Source organism: Zootoca vivipara, chromosome 11 (assembly GCF_963506605.1).
Source record: "Zootoca vivipara chromosome 11, rZooViv1.1, whole genome shotgun sequence".
Taxonomy (NCBI): Eukaryota; Metazoa; Chordata; class Lepidosauria; order Squamata; family Lacertidae; genus Zootoca; species Zootoca vivipara.
This window is the reverse complement of record NC_083286.1, coordinates 6,702,826-6,721,557: the sequence shown is the minus strand read 5'-3', so window position 1 is coordinate 6,721,557 and position 18,732 is coordinate 6,702,826. Positions and strand designations below refer to the sequence as shown.

At 41.7% G+C, this 18,732-nt stretch overlaps 1 protein-coding gene across 4 annotated transcripts in view; it reads left to right on the top strand.

Annotated features, from left to right (window-relative positions):
- The window catches only part of LOC118076759 (uncharacterized), a 49,649-nt gene that overhangs the window by 18,219 nt on the left and 12,698 nt on the right, over window positions 1-18,732 (top strand). For all 4 annotated transcript variants that reach the window (XM_035099743.2, XM_035099745.2, XM_035099744.2 and 1 more), the window contains 4 exons: window positions 3,415-3,584; window positions 9,694-9,848; window positions 10,342-10,419; window positions 17,846-18,035. In XM_035099743.2, coding sequence (XP_034955634.1) covers window positions 3,415-3,584; window positions 9,694-9,848; window positions 10,342-10,419; window positions 17,846-18,035 — 593 coding nt within the window. The remainder of the gene's footprint in view (window positions 1-3,414; window positions 3,585-9,693; window positions 9,849-10,341; window positions 10,420-17,845; window positions 18,036-18,732) is intronic.

The window sequence follows — 18,732 nt, the reverse complement described above, 5'->3', positions numbered from 1 at the left end:
CCAGTCATCAGTCTAGCTGCCACTTTCTGGATTAGTTGTAGTTTCCAAGTCACCTTCAAAGGTAGCCCCACGTAGAGTGCATTGCAGTAGTCTAAGCGAGAGATAACTAGAGCATGCACCACTCTGGCGAGACAGTCTGCGGGGAGGTAGGGTCTCAGCCTGCGTACCAGATGGAGCTGATAGACAGCTGCCCTGGACGCAGAATTGACCTGTGCCTCCATGGACAGCTGTGAGTCCAAAATGACTCCCAGGCTGCACACCTGGTCCTTCAGGGGCACAGTTACCCCATTCAGGACCAGGGAGTCCTCCACACCTGCCCGCCTCCTGTCCCCCACAAACAGTACTTCTGTCTTGTCAGGATTCAACCTCAATCTGTTAGCCGCCATCCATCCTCCAACTGCCTCCAGGCACTCACACAGGACCTTCACTGCCTTCACTGGTTCTGATTTGAAAGAGAGGTAGAGCTGGGTATCATCTGCATACTGATGGACACCCAGCCCAAAGCCCCTGATGATCTCTCCCAGCAGCTGCATGTAGATGTTAAAAAGCATGGGGGAAGAGGACAGAACCCTGAGGCACCCCACAAGTGAGAGCCCAGGGGTCTGAACACTCATCCCCCCCACCACTTTCTGAACACGGCCCAGGAGGAAGGAGCGGAACCACTGTATAATTGTGCCCCCAGCTCCCAACCCCTCTAGACGGTCCAGAAGGATGTTATGGTCGATGGTGTCAAAAGCCGCTGAGAGATCCAGCAGGACTAGGAAACAGCTCTCACCTTTGTCCCTAGCCTGCTGGAGATCATCAACCAGTGCGACCAAGGCAGTTTCAGTCCCATGATGAGGCCTGAATCCCGACTGGAAGGGATCCAAATGGTCTGCTTCTTCCAGGCGTGCCTGGAGTTGTTCAGCAACCACTTGCTCAATCACCTTGCCCAAGAATGGAAGATTTGAGACTGGGTGATAGTTGGCCATATTGGCCGCATCTAAAGAGAGTTTTTAAAGAAGCGGTTTAATAACCTCCTCTTTCAGCGGGTCTGGGAAGGCTCCCTCGTGGAGAGAAGCATTCACCAACCCGCAAAGCCCATCGCCCAGCCCTTCCCGGCTAGCTTTTATAAGCCAGGATGGGCAAGGATCAAGGAGACAGGTGATTGGTTTCACTCGTCCAAGCAGCCTGTCCACATCCTCGGAGGTAACAGATTGGAATTTATCCCACGCAACTGGACTAGACAGACCTCCAGCACTCCCCTGCCCCGGCCCTGCGCCCATGGTGGAGTCTACCTCTTTCCTGAGCGACTTTATCTGCAAAAAACTTTGCAAAATCGTTGCAGGAGATCATGTGGCCCATACTGGGCCCTGATTGAGCTGGTGGTTCCACTAAACTGCGAACCACCTAAAAAAGTCTCCTGCTACTGTTTTCTGCAGATGCAATAGAGGCGGTGAAGAAAGTCTTCTTCGCCGTCGCTACCGCCACTTGGTAGGCTCGACATTGAGCTCTAACCCGTGTCCGGTCAGCTTCAGAATGAGTTATCCACCACCGGCGCTCTAGCCGTCTCAGCGATTGTTTCATTGCCCTCAGATCCGTGGAAAACCTTTGCAATCGGAGAGGGTGCTTTGGAGCCAAACAGTCAATAGCCCTGGTTAACTCCACATTCCAGCGGGCCATCAGGGAATCGGCTGAAAGGCCATCAACATGGGATAAAGCATCCCCTACCACTCTCTGGAAACCATTTGGATCCATTAAGTGGCGGGGGCGGACAATCCAAATAGGTCCCACCTCCCTGCAGAGAGGAAGGGGCACGGAGAAGTCCAGTTGCACCAGGTAGTAATCTGACCATGGCACTTTGTTAGTTTCGCCTTTACTCAATGTCAGATCACCAACATCCATTGAGGTAAACACCAGGTCCAAGGCATGTCCGCGGCTATGAGTTGGGCCAGACATATTCAGGGACAGCCCCATGGAGGCCATGCTTTCCACGAAGTCCCGAGCGGCCCCTTGTAAGGTCGTGTCGACATGGATACTAAAATCCCCTAGGGCAACCAAATTAGGTGTCTCCAGGAGAACATCTGCCACGACCTGAAGCAGCTCAGGAAGGGAATCCTTGGTGCAGCGGGGAGGTCGGTACACCAGAAAGAATCCTGTACTGCCCCTATTGCCCAACTTCCAGAACATGCACTCAGAGAACTGGGTCTTCCCAATAGGACGCCTGGTGCAAACTAATGACTTCCTAAAAATCATTGCAACCCCCCCTCCCCGTCCAGAGGACCTGGATTGCTGTGTGTAAGAGAAACCTGGTGGACAAGCAGCAGCTAAAACAGGCCCATCTGCTTCCTCCAACCAAGTCTCTGTTACACATGCCAGATCAAGTCAAGTCAAGTCAAGTGAACTTTCCCATTAAAAGTAATGGAAAGTGGATTAATCCGTTCCAGACGGATCCGCGGAGTACTTAACTTGAAAGTACTCAACCTGAAGTGTACTTAACCCGAGGTATGACTGTAATTTCCTAATTCCTGGGTTTGAGACCAGGTAGGCTCTGTATGTTTGTTAGTGCATTCACTGGGATTCTAGTGCATTCACTAGAATTTCCTCCTTGCCCAAGACTCCCCTCCCCCCACGTTTTCTGTTAAGTTTCTATGATAGGTATGGGTTGTCTTTGTGCTAGATGTTGTGCTTTTCAAAAACTATTTTCATTGGTTTATCCATTTTCATATACAAAAAGTGTCTCAAACATCTTTGAATGAATGAATGAATGAATGAATGAATGAATGATGGATCCCAATAGGATGGTGTAGGTCTCCTTTCATGCCTTCTGTCCCATTTTATTCTCCCCTCCCCACCTTGTTGCTGTAGTGTATCCCATGCAAAGGGGCAGGTTATCCGTAGGGATGATTCCCTACGCTGCTTCACAATTCCAGGAGCGCTTTCTACAGTTGTGTATCCTCTGCTCATCTGCACTACCACCACAAACAAAGGCCTTTGGCATATAAACTTTAGCATTATGAGAACGTCTGTTTTGATTTACATCAGCACGCTAGTGTGTAGCCCTCTTAAGGTTTTCAAACTAGCTTGAATCCATGTGCTGGAGGAAAGTGGAGTTAAAGATCAAGCTGTTGTGGCTATGCTTCTGAACGTATGATGTGATTGTGTATTTCCATTGATGTCCATAAATCCTTAGGAGTAATAAGATTTGGCATTGGAGGCTACTTGACTGCATAATAAGTACTATTGATAGCATATTCCAGGAACACATTATTCTTCTAGACATACTTAACTCTTGACTTGTCTTTATTTTTGACTTTCGTGGCAAAGCCTTTGTTTGCCTCAATATTATTTCTATTGTTTAGTTAAAAAGTAATAATAATAAAATGCTATAAGTATCAGTCTGCAGATTTAAAAACCTGGCTTCTCTATCCCCAGGGAAGGAGATCCACCTGACGAACTGCCACTGCTTGAACGATGAGTGGTTGATCAGTTTGGGGAGTCACCACCCCCAATGTTTCACTCTTGATCATTGCCACGATGAAGCCCAGAGAATTACTGATGTGGGATTAAAGCAGTTCTTCCAGCACTGTGGAGAATCTCTTAAGGTAGCACTGTGCTTTTGGAGAAACGTCATTTTGTCTCTGCAATTGCCGTAAAACTTTAATAATGAATAACTTTTTTATTATTAGCATTTTACTTAGAGCTTGGACTGTGGCTTTCTATGTGAACTTAATTTTAAAAACCTTTAGAAATAATAACCTATACTATGTACATCAAAAGTGGGGATGCAGAGGCCCCCCAGATGTTGTGCACTACAGCTGCCATCATCCCTGATGATTAGTCAGGCTGGCGGGGCTAACAGAAGCCCCACCACCTTTTAGAGGCATGTTTTCCCAGAGGGGCAAGAGGTCCTCCACACATTGGCTTGATGAAATGCCATATGAAAGGTCTCCCCACCCTCCATTAAACAGCTTGTCTGGCCCTGCCGGCTGCCCCTCATGCTGAACAAACACAAACCCTTGTGTTGCAAAATGTGACAATCTACAAAAATGCAAACACAACACGCTGGCTAATAACTGTTAGTAAATATATACGGTAATTGGTTTGTCATTCAAAATATACAAATAAGCCACTTCAAAACAATATATATATATATATATATGTATGTATGTATATATATATATATATGTATGTATGTATATATATATATATCATACAACACATCTCACAAAAGATACAACTTCAAGTTGTTATATGTATCAGAGTCAAACAAAGATTCAAACAACCAATGGATAGCGAGGAACACCAAAGCGTCTCTCAAAGGAAGACGTCGCTCCAAAGTCTCAAAAGGACAGTGCTTCCGGAATAGTTCAACTTTCGGACTAAAGTCTTCATCAGCTAGAAATAGAATTGCAGGCAATGAATGACAACAAAACTGAGCAACCTGTATGTGAGATATACAGTAGTAGAACAATATATATCTAAAGAGGTACATACCGAATAATTCTCAATGAAATATACATACTAGTGAAGATCATACTAGTGGATCAGTGCTCACTGGATAATGTAGCTCAGGCTTCCCCAAACTTCAGCCCTCCAGATGTTTTGGACTACAATTCCCATCATCGCTGACCACTGGTCCTGTTAGCTAGGGATCATGGGAGTTGTAGGCCAAAACATCTGGAGGGCTGCAGTTTGGGGATGCCTGATGTAGCTGCTGATGCTCACAACACAAACACATAGAACATATAATGTTGACCACAGGTGTTTCAAATAAGAATTGTTGCAGACAATGTAAAGAAACTTAAAGTAACAATATGTTAATTCTGGCATTTAAATGCAAAGATGACCCATAAAATAGAAACTCAAAAGTTTGTTTGTCAATTACCATATCCCTATAGAATATGCATGCTGTAATACCATTTTTAGAATGGTGGCTATAGAATCTGTGGGATCTTTGGCCATTTTTACATAAAAACAAGAATCGGAAAGTAATCTAGTGGCCTCTTCCACATACTGTAGCTGGCATGGCTGCATGTTGGCGGTGACACTAACTGCAGAGTGCATATTACATAGAAAGAGAATACATAATATTCCCTGTTGAATATACACAGTTGCAATAAGTGGCATCCTTACATTCAATAAGTAGTTCTGGTTTACAAAAACAGTCATACCTTGGTTGTCAAATGCTTTTGGAAGTCGAACAGACTTCCGGAATGGATTCCGTTCGACAACCAAGGTACAACTGCATTTGGTAGTAGGACAAAAGATACCACTCCAAGCACTTGGCATATTGGGCAAAATATTCCACAGCTCTGAAGTTTAGTTCCTGTAAAATATTTACTGATTCAGTTTAGAAAAACAAAGCCACATTCTGGATAAGTAATCAGAGAAGCCAGACTTTATGCTGCATTATTTGTAGGTAAATGCTATAAGTCAAGCATCAGAAACAGATGCACCAACTTACAGAAAACAAAATTAAAAAATTCCTTCCAGTAGCACCTTAGAGACCAACTAAGTTTGTCATTGGTATGAGCTTTCATGTGCATGCACACTTCTTCAGATACACTGAAACAGAAGTCACCAACTACAACCTACTGGAGTTAGCTACTCAAATTCTCAAAGGCATGTTCCATCGCAATTTAGCCCTACTGAGGTTTAAACCCACGAGAGGATTTGAAGTCGGGAGGGAGAAGAGGCATGCATTCAAGTCTCGACCCTGAGGTGCACAGAGCCCCTCTTCAAACCTTTGTGCTTTCAGCATAAAGGTGTGAAGAATGTTTCTAAGTGTGTTCAGTTGAACACAGAACTCCCTGCATTTGGGAATCCTGCTTTGTCATGGTTGTTGACCATTGAGGGGCATCTGCATATTCAGATTAATGCATGTAGAAGCTTCCTCCAGACCTTTGTGTTAAGAGGAACCTCCACAAATTGTGATTATGAGGATGCAGCTTGAACTCTCACTCTTAGCCTTCTTTAAGCCCTCACATGCTCTGGTGATGCCTGACTAAAGCTTTGATTGCATACAATCATAGGCGCCAGGTTCCGCCCAACTTTTTTTTGGGGGGGGGGGTCTGCACGTATGTCTGAGTGTGATGTCACACGGCGGAAGGAGGCAACTGTGTGTATGCCCTGCGAGGCCCATCATGGCTGCAGAATATTGAGGGGGCCCAGCCCCCTGCTAGAAAATTGAGGAGGCTCGGCCTCCTGGACCCCCCCCCCCCATGGCACCCCTGCATACAGATTAGGATAATTTTATTTCTGCATGCAGATTAGGATAATAGTTTATTTCAATTTACTGGTCCTATGAAATATAAAATCTGGTTGGCCTTGTGCATATTTCTCAGCCTAACTAGTCTTTAACTTTATTAAGCACTTTGTATACTGAAAAGTGGGACGCGGGTGGTGCTGTGGGTTAAACCACAGAGCCTATGGCTTGCTGATCAAAAGGTCAGCAGTTCAAATCCCTGCGACGGGTGAGCTCCCATTGCTCGGTCCCAGCTCCTGCCCACCGAGCAGTTCGAAAGCACCTCAAAGTGCAAGTAGATAAATAGGTACTGCTCCGGCGGGAAGGTAAATGGCGTTTCCGTGCGCTGCTCTGGTTCGCCAGAAGTGGCTTAGTCATGCTGGCCACATGACCCAGAAGCTGCATGCTGGCTCCCTCGGCCAGTAAAGCGAGATGAGTGCCACAACCCCAGAGTCGTCCACGACTGGACCTAACGGTCAGGGGTCCCTTTACCTTTACCTCTATACTGAAAAGTATTACAGAATATTATTACTGTACTATTTGGTCTGTCTATGGCTAAAATGGGATAAACTGTTTCTTATTGCCTGTATGTGTTCTTCACCCTTCCTTGGTGTCAATCATGGAGTATTCATACAGTAGTGAATAAAATAAAGGTTTAGTTGAGCAAATCTTGACACAAGCTGAAGCCAAGGACTCTGTGATATCTGTGGAAATGGGCACAGAAGCAGGTGCACTGGACAGGCAATTAAAGCAGACTTGAAAATGGGAGGTGGGATTAGACAAAAGAGGAACTGAAGGAAAATGCCATCTCCTACTGAGGCTAGAAGTAGCATCCTAGAGGGAGGATAGGTGCTGCAGATTTTAAGCAAACACATTATAATGAGATGTGTGGGCTGCTTATATCTACAGATTAATGAACAATTAATATATTGTTCAGTTTTTGAAAACTCATAATGATTAATTGTGTTATTTACTGAATGATTTCAATTCTCATTTGAGTACTTTAAGAGAGAAATTGAGAAAGAGAATGTAAAGGGTCCACAAGAGGGAGCTCATAATGCCATATGATAGATAATACTGTACATAAACTCTTCATATTAATTTAACAAAATATGTACACTCTACGTACAGCTGAGTAATTCATAGAATTGAGTGGTTAAGAGCGGTAGACTCGTAATCTGGGGAACCGGGTTCGCATCTCCGCTCCTCCACATGCAGCTGCTGGGTGACCTTGGGCTAGTCACACTTCTTTGAAGTCTCTCAGTCCCACTCACCTCACAGAGTGTTTGTTGTGGGAGAGGAAGGGAAAGGAGAATGTTAGCCGCTTTGAGACTCCTTCGGGTAGTGATAAAGCGGGATATCAAATCCAAACGGGTCTGGTTGTTGTTGCTCTTCTAAGTAAATAATGTGGGGTTTTTTAAAATGTATTTTTAAACCCTAACCTATGACTTTTACAGCTAGAATGTAGCCTACTGTACAAATGTAAGAATCACATCTATTGCTTAGCCTCCATTGTTGTGCCTTTGAACCTGCCCTCATTTTGTCTCTGACCCCCCCCCCCCCCCCCGCAAAATATAAACCACTTAAAATCATTGTTAGATGTTGCCCTGCTGGTCTTAAACCATAGATAAAAATATTAGTAATCGGGCACCTCAATTGCTTAAAAAGTGTAGCTGAGTAACAAAATGAGTTTAGTTAATTTATTAAATCTGCATGAATTTACATCTGCATTAAAACAATAGTTTGAAATAGAAACAAATTGTGGCAAAAACACCTTGTAACTTGCAAGGCTGTTGGCATCTCAAAACTGACTTAGGGACACCTGAGGGATTATAAAAAAACGAATGGCAACATTTCATAACACACTTTTTGTTTTTTTATGAATGCAAAGCTCAATGTGGATATTTTCTATCATGTATTTTTAAAGTTGTAAATTTTATACTGGTCATGCCATGGATGTTTACTTGTAAATTTTATAAGTTTTAAAGTTGACCCATTTGTAGCCACACAGATTTCCATCATGAGCACTCTGAAGTTTTATAAATATTGGTTTAGCAATTAAAAGTTAGAGCCTAATAGCCTTCATTAAAGAGACATTACTATTAGCTAACACTGGGGGAGAAATTTGGTTAAGTTTGCATTTAAAGGCAAATTTACTTAATTTCCAGAACAATAAACTAACCAAAATACACCCGTCAAAATTTGCAGTTATCTGAATTTGGCAGTATAGTTTTGCAGCCAAGAAAATGTGTGGAAAATGCATATGCTATTTATATTATTCATTAGATTTGTATCCTCCCCTTCCTTACAAAAGAACCCAGGGTGGCATGTGACTGAGGCAAAGTGTGCAAACAACTGCATTTATTAGTGAACATAACATACAAAAATGCATTTTAGAAATATTAGAAAAAATATGCTTTGCAAGAATGTGTATATTGGGATAAATTTGTGCGGATTAATTCTCATAAGGACTTTTAACAAAATAAATAAATTGCAAACTGATAAAGAAATGTGGAGAACTGAACTTGAGAATGGGAAAATGAGAAAAACCAAAGTGGACAGATTCACCCATCCCAACTGATAGTGAAGTCACTGGATCTACAGCTGCCTGTTAAGAAATAAGTGAAGCTCCAGCTAGCATAAAACAAACCAAAAGAAATGATGTTTTACTTCTTGATTGGAAGGATCCCAGTTTTGTATTTTCTTATGCATTTTACAATATAGTATTTTCGTGATCCATGACATAAGAATTATTTATTGTTAGCTCAAATGAGGGCAAGGAGTGTGTTTGCATGCGACTGCAGTGGAAACAACTTAATGAAGCATGACTGAAGCAGAGCAGGAAATAACAATTTGATATGCAAACCAACAAGATTACTTTGTTTTCTGTGAAATCTGAACAGCCATGAAAGTGCTGAATATTTGCTGCAACTCACAGCTGAGGCTGAAATTAGTGCAGTAGGAATCTCAATAATATTCATTGATCTTACAGACATCTCATTTATGATAAGACCATGGTCTGAAGGCCCATGATACAGCTGCTACCTTTCTGGAGCTAAGCAGGTGTAGAGCTGGTCAGTGGCGACAAACTAGGAACCCTATGTATGCTACCTTGGTAGCATTATATAAATAAATAAATAAATAAAGCATGATTTCATAAAAGCTTTGCCTAGTTAAAAGGAAAATGTGCTGTATAAAATACGTTGGGTTGCATCCAGTTCTGCTGATAGAAGCCTCTGTCAGTAAGAGGACACTGAATACCACCCCCTCTTTTATTATTTATTTATTTATTTATTTATTTATTTATTTCTGGCATTTCTAACCCCTAATTGAGGTTGCTTGAAAATGTTATGACAATATTAAAAAGCATGATGATGATGATGATGATGATGATAATAATAATAATATAATCAAAGAAGAAAAGTTATTTTAATGAACCCACATTTGGAATTTTCTTTTGCACATAGGAACTGAATATAAAAAGCTGCAGTGGTCCTGGATTTAGAGGGAACAAAGTTCTGCTTCATGCAAGCACCTTTTGCCATAACCTGACAACTGTAGATATTAGCTGGACAGGAGCTACTGATTCAGGACTCATTGCCTTAGTAACATCATCTATAAGGTACAATTAAAAACCCAAACATTTGTTGTTCTTCATACTGTTGTGCACATTTGGGTACCATTTTGTAGTATGGATATGTAGAAACAAGGAGATTAAGGGGTCCTCCAGACTAGCTTTTTTTTTAGAATGTATATTGCAACATATTTTGCATTTAACAGGTGAGGATGGAACATGGAGGCTGAGAAATACATGACCAGCCATAGCAAATAATTTGTTAACTAAAGGCCAGCCATAGTAAATGTTTTGTTGTTGTTGTTACTTGCTGCTGTTAAACTGTTGGGAATCAGAAACCCTGTCTATCTATTTCAAGTCTTTGAGAAATCTCCTGGTGTACCATTTGCCTCTGATCTATACTCCCTTTCATTCTTTCAGGTGTCTTCCTATGTAGGTAGAATATCTGTGTAGAGAAATCATAACATAAGCTCAAATCTGGGCTGCATATTCCTTAATTGCTCAAATAAAAGGAGATAATTGTTGTTGCTCTCTGTTTTAGATTGCAGTGCCTTTCTGCTAATGGATGCCGGATTACAGATGATGCAGTAACTGCCTTGATTGAAAAGCATGGGAAAAGGTAATTCATATACCAGCAGTAACTGCACCACAATATGAGTATTTAGTGCTTGTTTCATCACCATAGCTATACAGGATATGGTTCACAAGGTTGTGCGTTTTCTCTCTGAAAACACTGCATTTTATTTATTTGCTGTTGATAGATAAGGACATAAATGGGCCTTGCTGGATCAGACCAAGACCTATCTAGTCCAGCAGATTGTTCCCGCTGTATCCAGATGTCGATGGCTCAAAGTAGAGTATGCGTGCAAAAACATGCCATAATTCACAAATCGTCATCAAAGAAGCAGCTGATATTGTAGAGACATGCTTTGTTGCAGCTGGGCCAGGTGAAGGCGTCTGGTTGTGCTGATGCGGATGCACTATGGTGTTTCTTCTTTCTGCACTCCTTCCAGCACTCCTTCCTCTTCTGGTCACTGCTATGGATACATGACTTGACTGTCTGTCTTCAGGCACAGAGGTCATCTGCAAGCGATTTACAACATGGCAAGGTTGGTGTTGCCAGCTTTCATGTCATGTTTACATACATCTTTGTAATGCAGACTTGGTCTGCCAATTGGCCTAGTCCCTGAAGCCAGTTCCTCATAGAGCACATCCTTGAGGATTCAGCCATCTTCCATTCTTTGGACATGACCAAGCCAGCAATGGGCTTGGGAGAACACATCTTTGTTTAAAACTCTGTCCTGCCATGTGATGCCCAAAATTTTCCTGACGCAGCACATCTGAGGCATCACCCCTGACGGTTGTAAGTTGCCCTTGACTCATAAAACAGTGTGCTCAACGCACGCGCAAAGCCTGGTAGACCTTCATCTTGGCGTTGGATGTTAGCATCACGTTCCTCCATACCCTTTTGCTAATTGCCTTCAGAACAATGTTGCATTATTGAGTGCTGGTGCCTTAAATTAGCACAAACTTTCAATTGCAAAAGTAACTGCTTTTTACATTTTGCTTTGAGCTATTCCTTGGAAATAGTCATTTGACCAATTCAATGCCAAATTATTAAAGCTGAAAGTATGTACAAGGTCTTGGGGTTCTGAATCTATATTTAGAACTTTGCTTCAGGATGAGAACAGAAATCGTGCGGCGGCAGCTGGAGGCCCCATTAGCTAAAGTGGTACCTCAGGTTAAGAACAGTTTCAGGTTAAGAACGGTCCTCCAGAATGAATTAAGTTCTTAACCCGAGGTACCACTGTATTTGCAAATTTCATTGGGTTGTGTGTTTGCCTAGAAAGTTTGTCAGTAAATACTGTCTGTCTCAGGCTGGCTATGACTCAGATACAGCAGGTGCCTGCTCAGGGCAACAAAAAGTTTAGTGGTTAATGTTTTAAAATTAATTTTACCCCTGTGGTGCATTTTATCCAAGGTGTGCTAACAAGACAAATTAAGACAATAAACTTATTAAAAGGCTGCACAATTGTGCTCATTTCACATGCTAGCAAGGTTATGCTACAAGGTTATTCTACAAGGCAGGCTTAAGCAGGATGTGGACCGAGAACTCCCAGAAGTGCAAGCTGGATTTCGAGGGGCAGAGGAACCAGAGACCAAATTGCAAACATGCGCTGGATTATGGAGAAAGCTAGAGAGTTCCGGAAAAACATCTACTTCTGCTTCATTAACTACGCAAAAGCATTTGACTTTGTCAACCACAGCAAACTATGGCAAGCTCTTATAGAAATGGGAGTGCCTGATCACCTCATCTGTCTCCTGAGAAATCTCTATGTGGGACAAGAATCTACAGTTAGAACTGGAAATGGAATAACTGATTGGTTCAAAATTGGGAAAGGAGTATGACAAGGCTGTATATTGTCTATCTGCTTATTTAACTTATATGCAGAATTCATCATGCGAAAGGCTGGACTAGATGAATCCCAAAACGGAATTAAGATTGCCAGAAGAAATATCAACAACCTCAGATAGCAGATGACACAACCTTGATGGCAGAAAGTGAGGAGGAATCAAAGAACCTTTTCATGAGGGTGAAAGAGGAGAACCCAAAATATGGTCTGAAGCTCAACATAAAAAAAAAAGATCATGGCCACTGGTCCCATCACCTCCTGGCAAACAGAAGGGGAAGAAATGGAGGCAGTGAGAGATTTTACTTTCTTGGGTTCCATGATCACTGCAGACTGTGACAGCAGTCACAAAATTAAAAGACACCTGCTTCTTGGGAGAAAATCAATGACAAACCTAGACAACATCTTAAAAAGCAGAGACATCACCTTGCCAACAAAGGTCCATATAGTTAAAGCTATGGTTTTCCCAGTAATGATGTGTGGAAGTGAGAGATGGACCATAAAGAAGGTTGATCGCCGAAGAATTGATGCTTTTGAATTCTGGTGCTGGAGGAGACTCTTGAGAGTCCCATGGACTGCAAGAAGATCAAACCTATCCATTCTGAAAGAAATCAGCCCTGAGTGCTCACTGGAAGGACAGATCCTGAAGCTGAGGCTCCAATACTTTGGCCACCTCATGGGAAGAGAAGACTCCCTGGAAAAGACCCTGATGTTGGGAAAGATTGAGTGCACAAGGAGAAAGGGGACAACAGAGGACGAGATGGTTGGACGGTGTTTTTGAAGCTATGAACATGAGTCTGACCAAACTGCGGGAGGCAGTGGAAGACAGGAGTGCCTGACGTGCTCTGGTCCATGGAGTCATGAAGAGTCGGACACAACTAAATGACTAAACAACAACAACAACAACATCATGGGAAATGAATACAATGCAAAACCATTGTTAATAGATGGTATCCACCGTCTGTCAAAGCTTTGCTTATTTCTTTCTCTCTTCAATCTTCGTTTTTCCAGTTATAAGCCAGTCAGGATCTATATTCTGTAATTACAATTTTCTTACAATCCCTGTTACTTTATGCCTCACCCAGTGCTGTCTTGGAACTTTAAAGAGAATGTGCAATAGATGATAGATAGATAGATAGATAGATAGATAGATAGATAGATGATAGATAGTAGATAGATAGTTAGATACTTTATTGTCATTGTACATAGCACAACGAAATTGAATGCCATCCCATAAAAACAAAACAAAACACAATTACAGCCACACACACACACACACACACACACACATACATACACATCCATCACAACTCCCCAAGATCATATTATTTAGTTACAGCATGGTTATAGCTCTTGGATCTAAACTGTTTTTTAATCTATTCGTTCTTGATTTAACTGTTCAGTTAAACCACAGAGCCTAGGGCGGGGTGAGCTCCTGTTGCTCAATCCCAGCTCCTGCCAACCTAGCAGTTCGAAAGCATGTCAAAGTGCAAGTAGATAAATAGGTACCGCTACAGCGGGAAGGTAAACAGCGTTTCCGTGTGCTGCTCTTGTTAGCCAGAAGCGGCTTTGTCATGCTGGCCACATTACCTGGAAGCTGTACGCCGGCTCCCTCGGCCAATAAAGCAAGATGAGCGCGCAACCCCAGAGTCGGTCACGACTGGACCTAATGGTCAGGGGTCCCTTTACCTTTACCATTATCTCTTGCCGGAAGGCAACGGTGCAAAAATACTATATCCAGGATGAGATGAATCCTGTAAAATATTATTTGCTTTTTTAAGGCAACGGGAATTGTATAGTTCTTCCAGAGATGGGAGAGGATGACCGATAATCTTTTGGGCTCTGGTTATGACCTTCTGGAGCACTTTCCTATCCTTTACTGTGCAGCTAGAAAACCAAAGCATAGATTCAGTATGTAAGAATGCTCTCTATGGAGCCTCGGTAGAAGGACACCAGCAGTCTCACTCAGCTTGTTCTTTTTTAAAAGTCTGAGGAAATATATTCTCTTCTGGGCCTTCTTTACCAGAGCAGTGGTATTCGTGCTCCAGGTCATACCCTGCTCGATGGTAACACCTAAGAACTTAAATACAGCCACCCTCTCCACCTGGTCCCCGCCAATATACAGGGGCTGAATGGCCGCCTTTTTCTTCCTGTAGTCCACCACCAGTTCCTTGGTCTTGGCAGTATTAAGGACCAGATTATTATCTCCACACCAACCAAAGAGCCGTTCCACCTCGTCCCGATAGGCGGACTCATCCCCCCCCGGAAATGAGTCCCAACCACAGTGGTGTCATCAGCAAACTTGATGATTTCGTTGCTGGAGTGGATAGCTGTGCAATCATACCTATAGAGGGTATAGATCAGGGGACTCAACACACAACCCTGTGGGGAACCAGTGTTAAGGCTAAGGGCTGTGGACATTTATGACCCTACTCTAACCCTCTGGCAAAAAATTCAAAACCCAGAGACAAATGGAATTAGAAAGTCCAAGCGCCTCTAGTTTGGACATCAGTCTATGGCGGAGGGTAGTGTTAAAAGCAGAGCTAAAACGCACGAACAGCAGCCTCGCATAACTCCCCGGCTGCTCCAGATGGGACAGAGCGGCATGGAGAGTGGCAGTGATAGCATCCTCCGTGGCTCTATTTGACCTGTATGCAAACTGGCAGTTGTCAAATGTCAATGGAAGACAGGAAATGATGTAACTGCGTACCAGTTTCTCAAAACACTTCATAATAATCTGAGTAAGTGCAACTGGTCTGTAGTCATTCAAACTACTAATTGTGGATTTTTTTCAGAGGAAAAATAGTTGACAACTTCAGGCAGGGTGGGATAATATTTCCCTTAGTATTAACTTCTGCCCTTCAAATCATACCTGTGTCTATTTTTCATCATCATATGAGCCGTATTCAGGTGTTCTTCAAAATCATGTTGGCAAAGTCACAGTGGGAGAAAGAATTCTGTTTCCAGTTGCTTGGCAGTCCTACATGTGTAATTGGGTCCATGGATTAGAAGATTTATGTTATTGTCTATGGCATCCCAAAATAGAAACATTTAGTATTTGCATGAAGTTGCATCTCCCAGCAGGTTCAGTAACAAATCAATAAGAACTAAACCCATCCTATACCGTGAAATCTGGAAGGTAAGATATGCCAAGTCTGGACTTTTGGCTATTGTATATATGTGCATAAATAAACAAATATGAATTGTGGGTCCATCCCTCCTCCTCCACATAATTCTAGCTTGTTTGTATTTCATTATATCTTAGGTACATAGTAGTTTTTTCATAGTGGTTAGAAAGAAAACCATCATTACACACAGTCTGTAAAGATCTGGCTGCCCCAATTATTTGTTGCATGAGCTCATGCCCACATATACCCCTGCATTAGAAAAAAAACCAAAACCCTATTTCTTGTCCATTAAGAGGCATCTTGATTTAGATGGGTCATTCTACTTACGTGGTTCATTCTGCTTAATACGTATGAAGTATCTGAATCCAAGAGGTTTTTTGTTGTTGTTCAAGCCTTTGGACTTGATGTTCTGTGCTGTTTATTTGAGACTCTGCACAAGACTTTGGGAATTGCTTTTTGTACTTCTCTGTCTAAGCTGTATTGATTTGCTCTAATTCCTTCAATATTTTCAGAATGCTGGCTCTTTCCCCCCACTTTGGATAATTTCTGCTGAAAGAATTGTATTTTATTATTTCCTGTGAGTAACGTTTCCTATTTTAAAAAAACTTGCTCATTGCAACTAATAGCAAAGACAACAACAAAACAATATATGGGAGGTTTTTCTTTTTAAATTAAAGAAGAAGGTATTTCAAAACTGAGGAATGGGAGCTTTCATTCTAATGCAAATAGCAGCTCCAGAAGAGTGAATTTCATCAGGACCACAGCAGGGGAGGAAAAGATTAAAAGCTCCATCAATGCCTGCTACAATCTTGATAATTATAAACCCCCCAGCAGCTACTATATTCATTTTTAAAATGTACATTAAATGTAAATATGTTTTGAATATGTTATGTCTAACTCAAGCTGTAGCGACAGGGGACGGGACTAGCCAGGTAAAGCCTCCAGAGGGGTGCACTTGAGGCTCCCAGCCTGTGTATGTGTGTACACAAATGTCCAAGGGAGGTCTTTGACCTATGTGAAATAAAGCCTAGTTTTGCCTCTGTTCAACCATTACTTTGCACAGGGCTTTCCCCCAGCAGGAACTCATTGGAACTCAGTTCCAGCACCTCTCAGGTGGGTGCCAGTTCCATTATAAGAGAACGAGGTAGGCGTTCATTGTGAGTTCCGGCACTTCTTTTTCTAGAAAAACAGCACTGACTTTGCCATTTAAGCCATTGTGCCAGTGGTCATAGGGTCAGGCAACAGAACCCCAGGGCCCAATGTTAGGGAAGAAACTGTTCCCTTCTAATACTGTAGCACCTGACTTCAGACTTAACATGGCACCCGCAGCTATGTGAAGTGACATAGAGGCAAAACAAGTTTTCCTTGATATCTCCAGCATCAGATTTACTTTTTGATTGTCATGGCTATAAAATTAGAACAGAGCAAGACACAAAATACCTTATTTTAAGTGGCTTAATCAGTATTGGCTCCTGGCCTTGATTGTTAAAAAGATGCCCTCATACCATGACTGGGCTTCTTTCCCCATCATAATTTGACTGTTCTTTATCTTTTTTTTTGCAAAATTTCAGAGCACAGCAGAGTGTGATGATGCTTCTTGCTGATGTGTTTACACATGGCAGATGCACTTTAATGATATGGAATACTCCAGCTGAGTGCAATAAAAGCATACAATGAATTTGTGTTTCATTCAGCACAGAGTGCAAGTATGACTGCGAAGACATCTGCGATAATGCAGGAAAATATAACAGAGCCGCTTAAGACATGGCAGGAGCAACACAGCCAGGAGCTACTGATAAATAAATCAGAACGTCGCCTGCCTGATTTGCTGTCACACATTCGTTTTTATTTCTATTGTTTTCCCAGAGTTTCCTTAGGTTTTCACTTTATGAAAAATATTTTTAACTTCCTTTGTGGGTATAGACTACATGGATTTCTCTCTGGTGAAAAGCTGATTCAAACTTTGGGCCCTTCCAGGAAGTTGTTTATTGCAGGATATCCCACAGATACATTTTTGTTTTTTGTTTTTTTAAAGTAGCCACACAATGTTGTTGGCATCAAAATGTCAGGGTGTATTCTCCCCCCACCCATTTAATCTGGATTTAACCTCTCTGGGGTAAATAAAAACAAAAACCTGTTGACAACCAATCACTTGCAATATTTTATGGCATCAAAAAAGTAATAGCTGATGTTGCTGATCTTGGTGTGAACACAGCGTTATTCTTTTTATAGCATTTCCAATTTGTGAAATTGCTCAAATGAACCTATTTAGAGCACTGGAGATACAATTTCATTAACTCAGTAATTTTATCAATTACTTCCTTAAGCTGTTTCATGTTGGAGTTGTGGAATCAATACAGTTATGATAAGCATAGGTATCCTTATTTTTTTAAAATATACAGTATAAACATTCTGGACAAGTTTATTAAACAGTGGTGGTTTTAATGATCATTGAATTGATAATATTAGAAAACCATGTTACTTTTCTCTATTGTGTCTTTTCTAGCCTTAAGAAGCTGGAAATATTTGGATGCCATGCTCTTACTGACAAATGCTTGAGATCCGTGGCTGTGAAGTGTCCAGATCTAGAGGTGCTGAACATTGGCAGAATTCACAAGATTACTGAGGAGTGCTTGGTGAAAGTTGTAAACTCTATGAAAAAGCTAACTAGTGTTAACCTTACAGGGCTCAATATGGTAAGCAGTTTCTCCCCCCCCCCTTGTCCCCCTGTCTTCATTTGTGTGGAATAAATTGTTATGTATGTGCTGAGTGTGGGCAAAAGAAAGACATGAATGATGGGTATTCATGAATTCAAAGGTGTACAGGTTACAAGTTCTTACTGGAAATCTGGAAATCCACTTAGCACTTTTTTTTAAAAAGTTCTAGTTTTCAGTGTTGTGAAGTTAAGTTAGAAAATGGTGATAGCAAGGTGGGTGGAGAGGGTGAGTTAAAAAAATATGGCCACAAATGGAATATAACAGTTTTCATTGGAATTATGCTTGTGACTATATTCAGCAGTGACTAAAATTTGCTTGTGGCAAACTGTGAATGGTTTAAATCAAAGTTTGTCACAAGTTGAGTTAATTCCAGCACAACACTGATTTATTATTAAATACAGCATATTGTCCAACTGTGATATAGCATCAACCATGTTCATGCGCATGGAGTGCAAATTAGGCTAATTGCATTTAACTTGCCTGCTGATGAATGAAGTATTTCCAGCATGAGGGCTCCGTCTGCTGAAGCAGCTACAGAGGGAAGATAGATGCGGTGGTTTATTATAATTATTTCTGTATTTTCCATAATGCAATTATTTCTGTATTACTATAATGCAAAAGTCATGTTGATGTGTGTGTGTGTGTGTGTGTGTGTGTGTGTGTGTGTATATATATA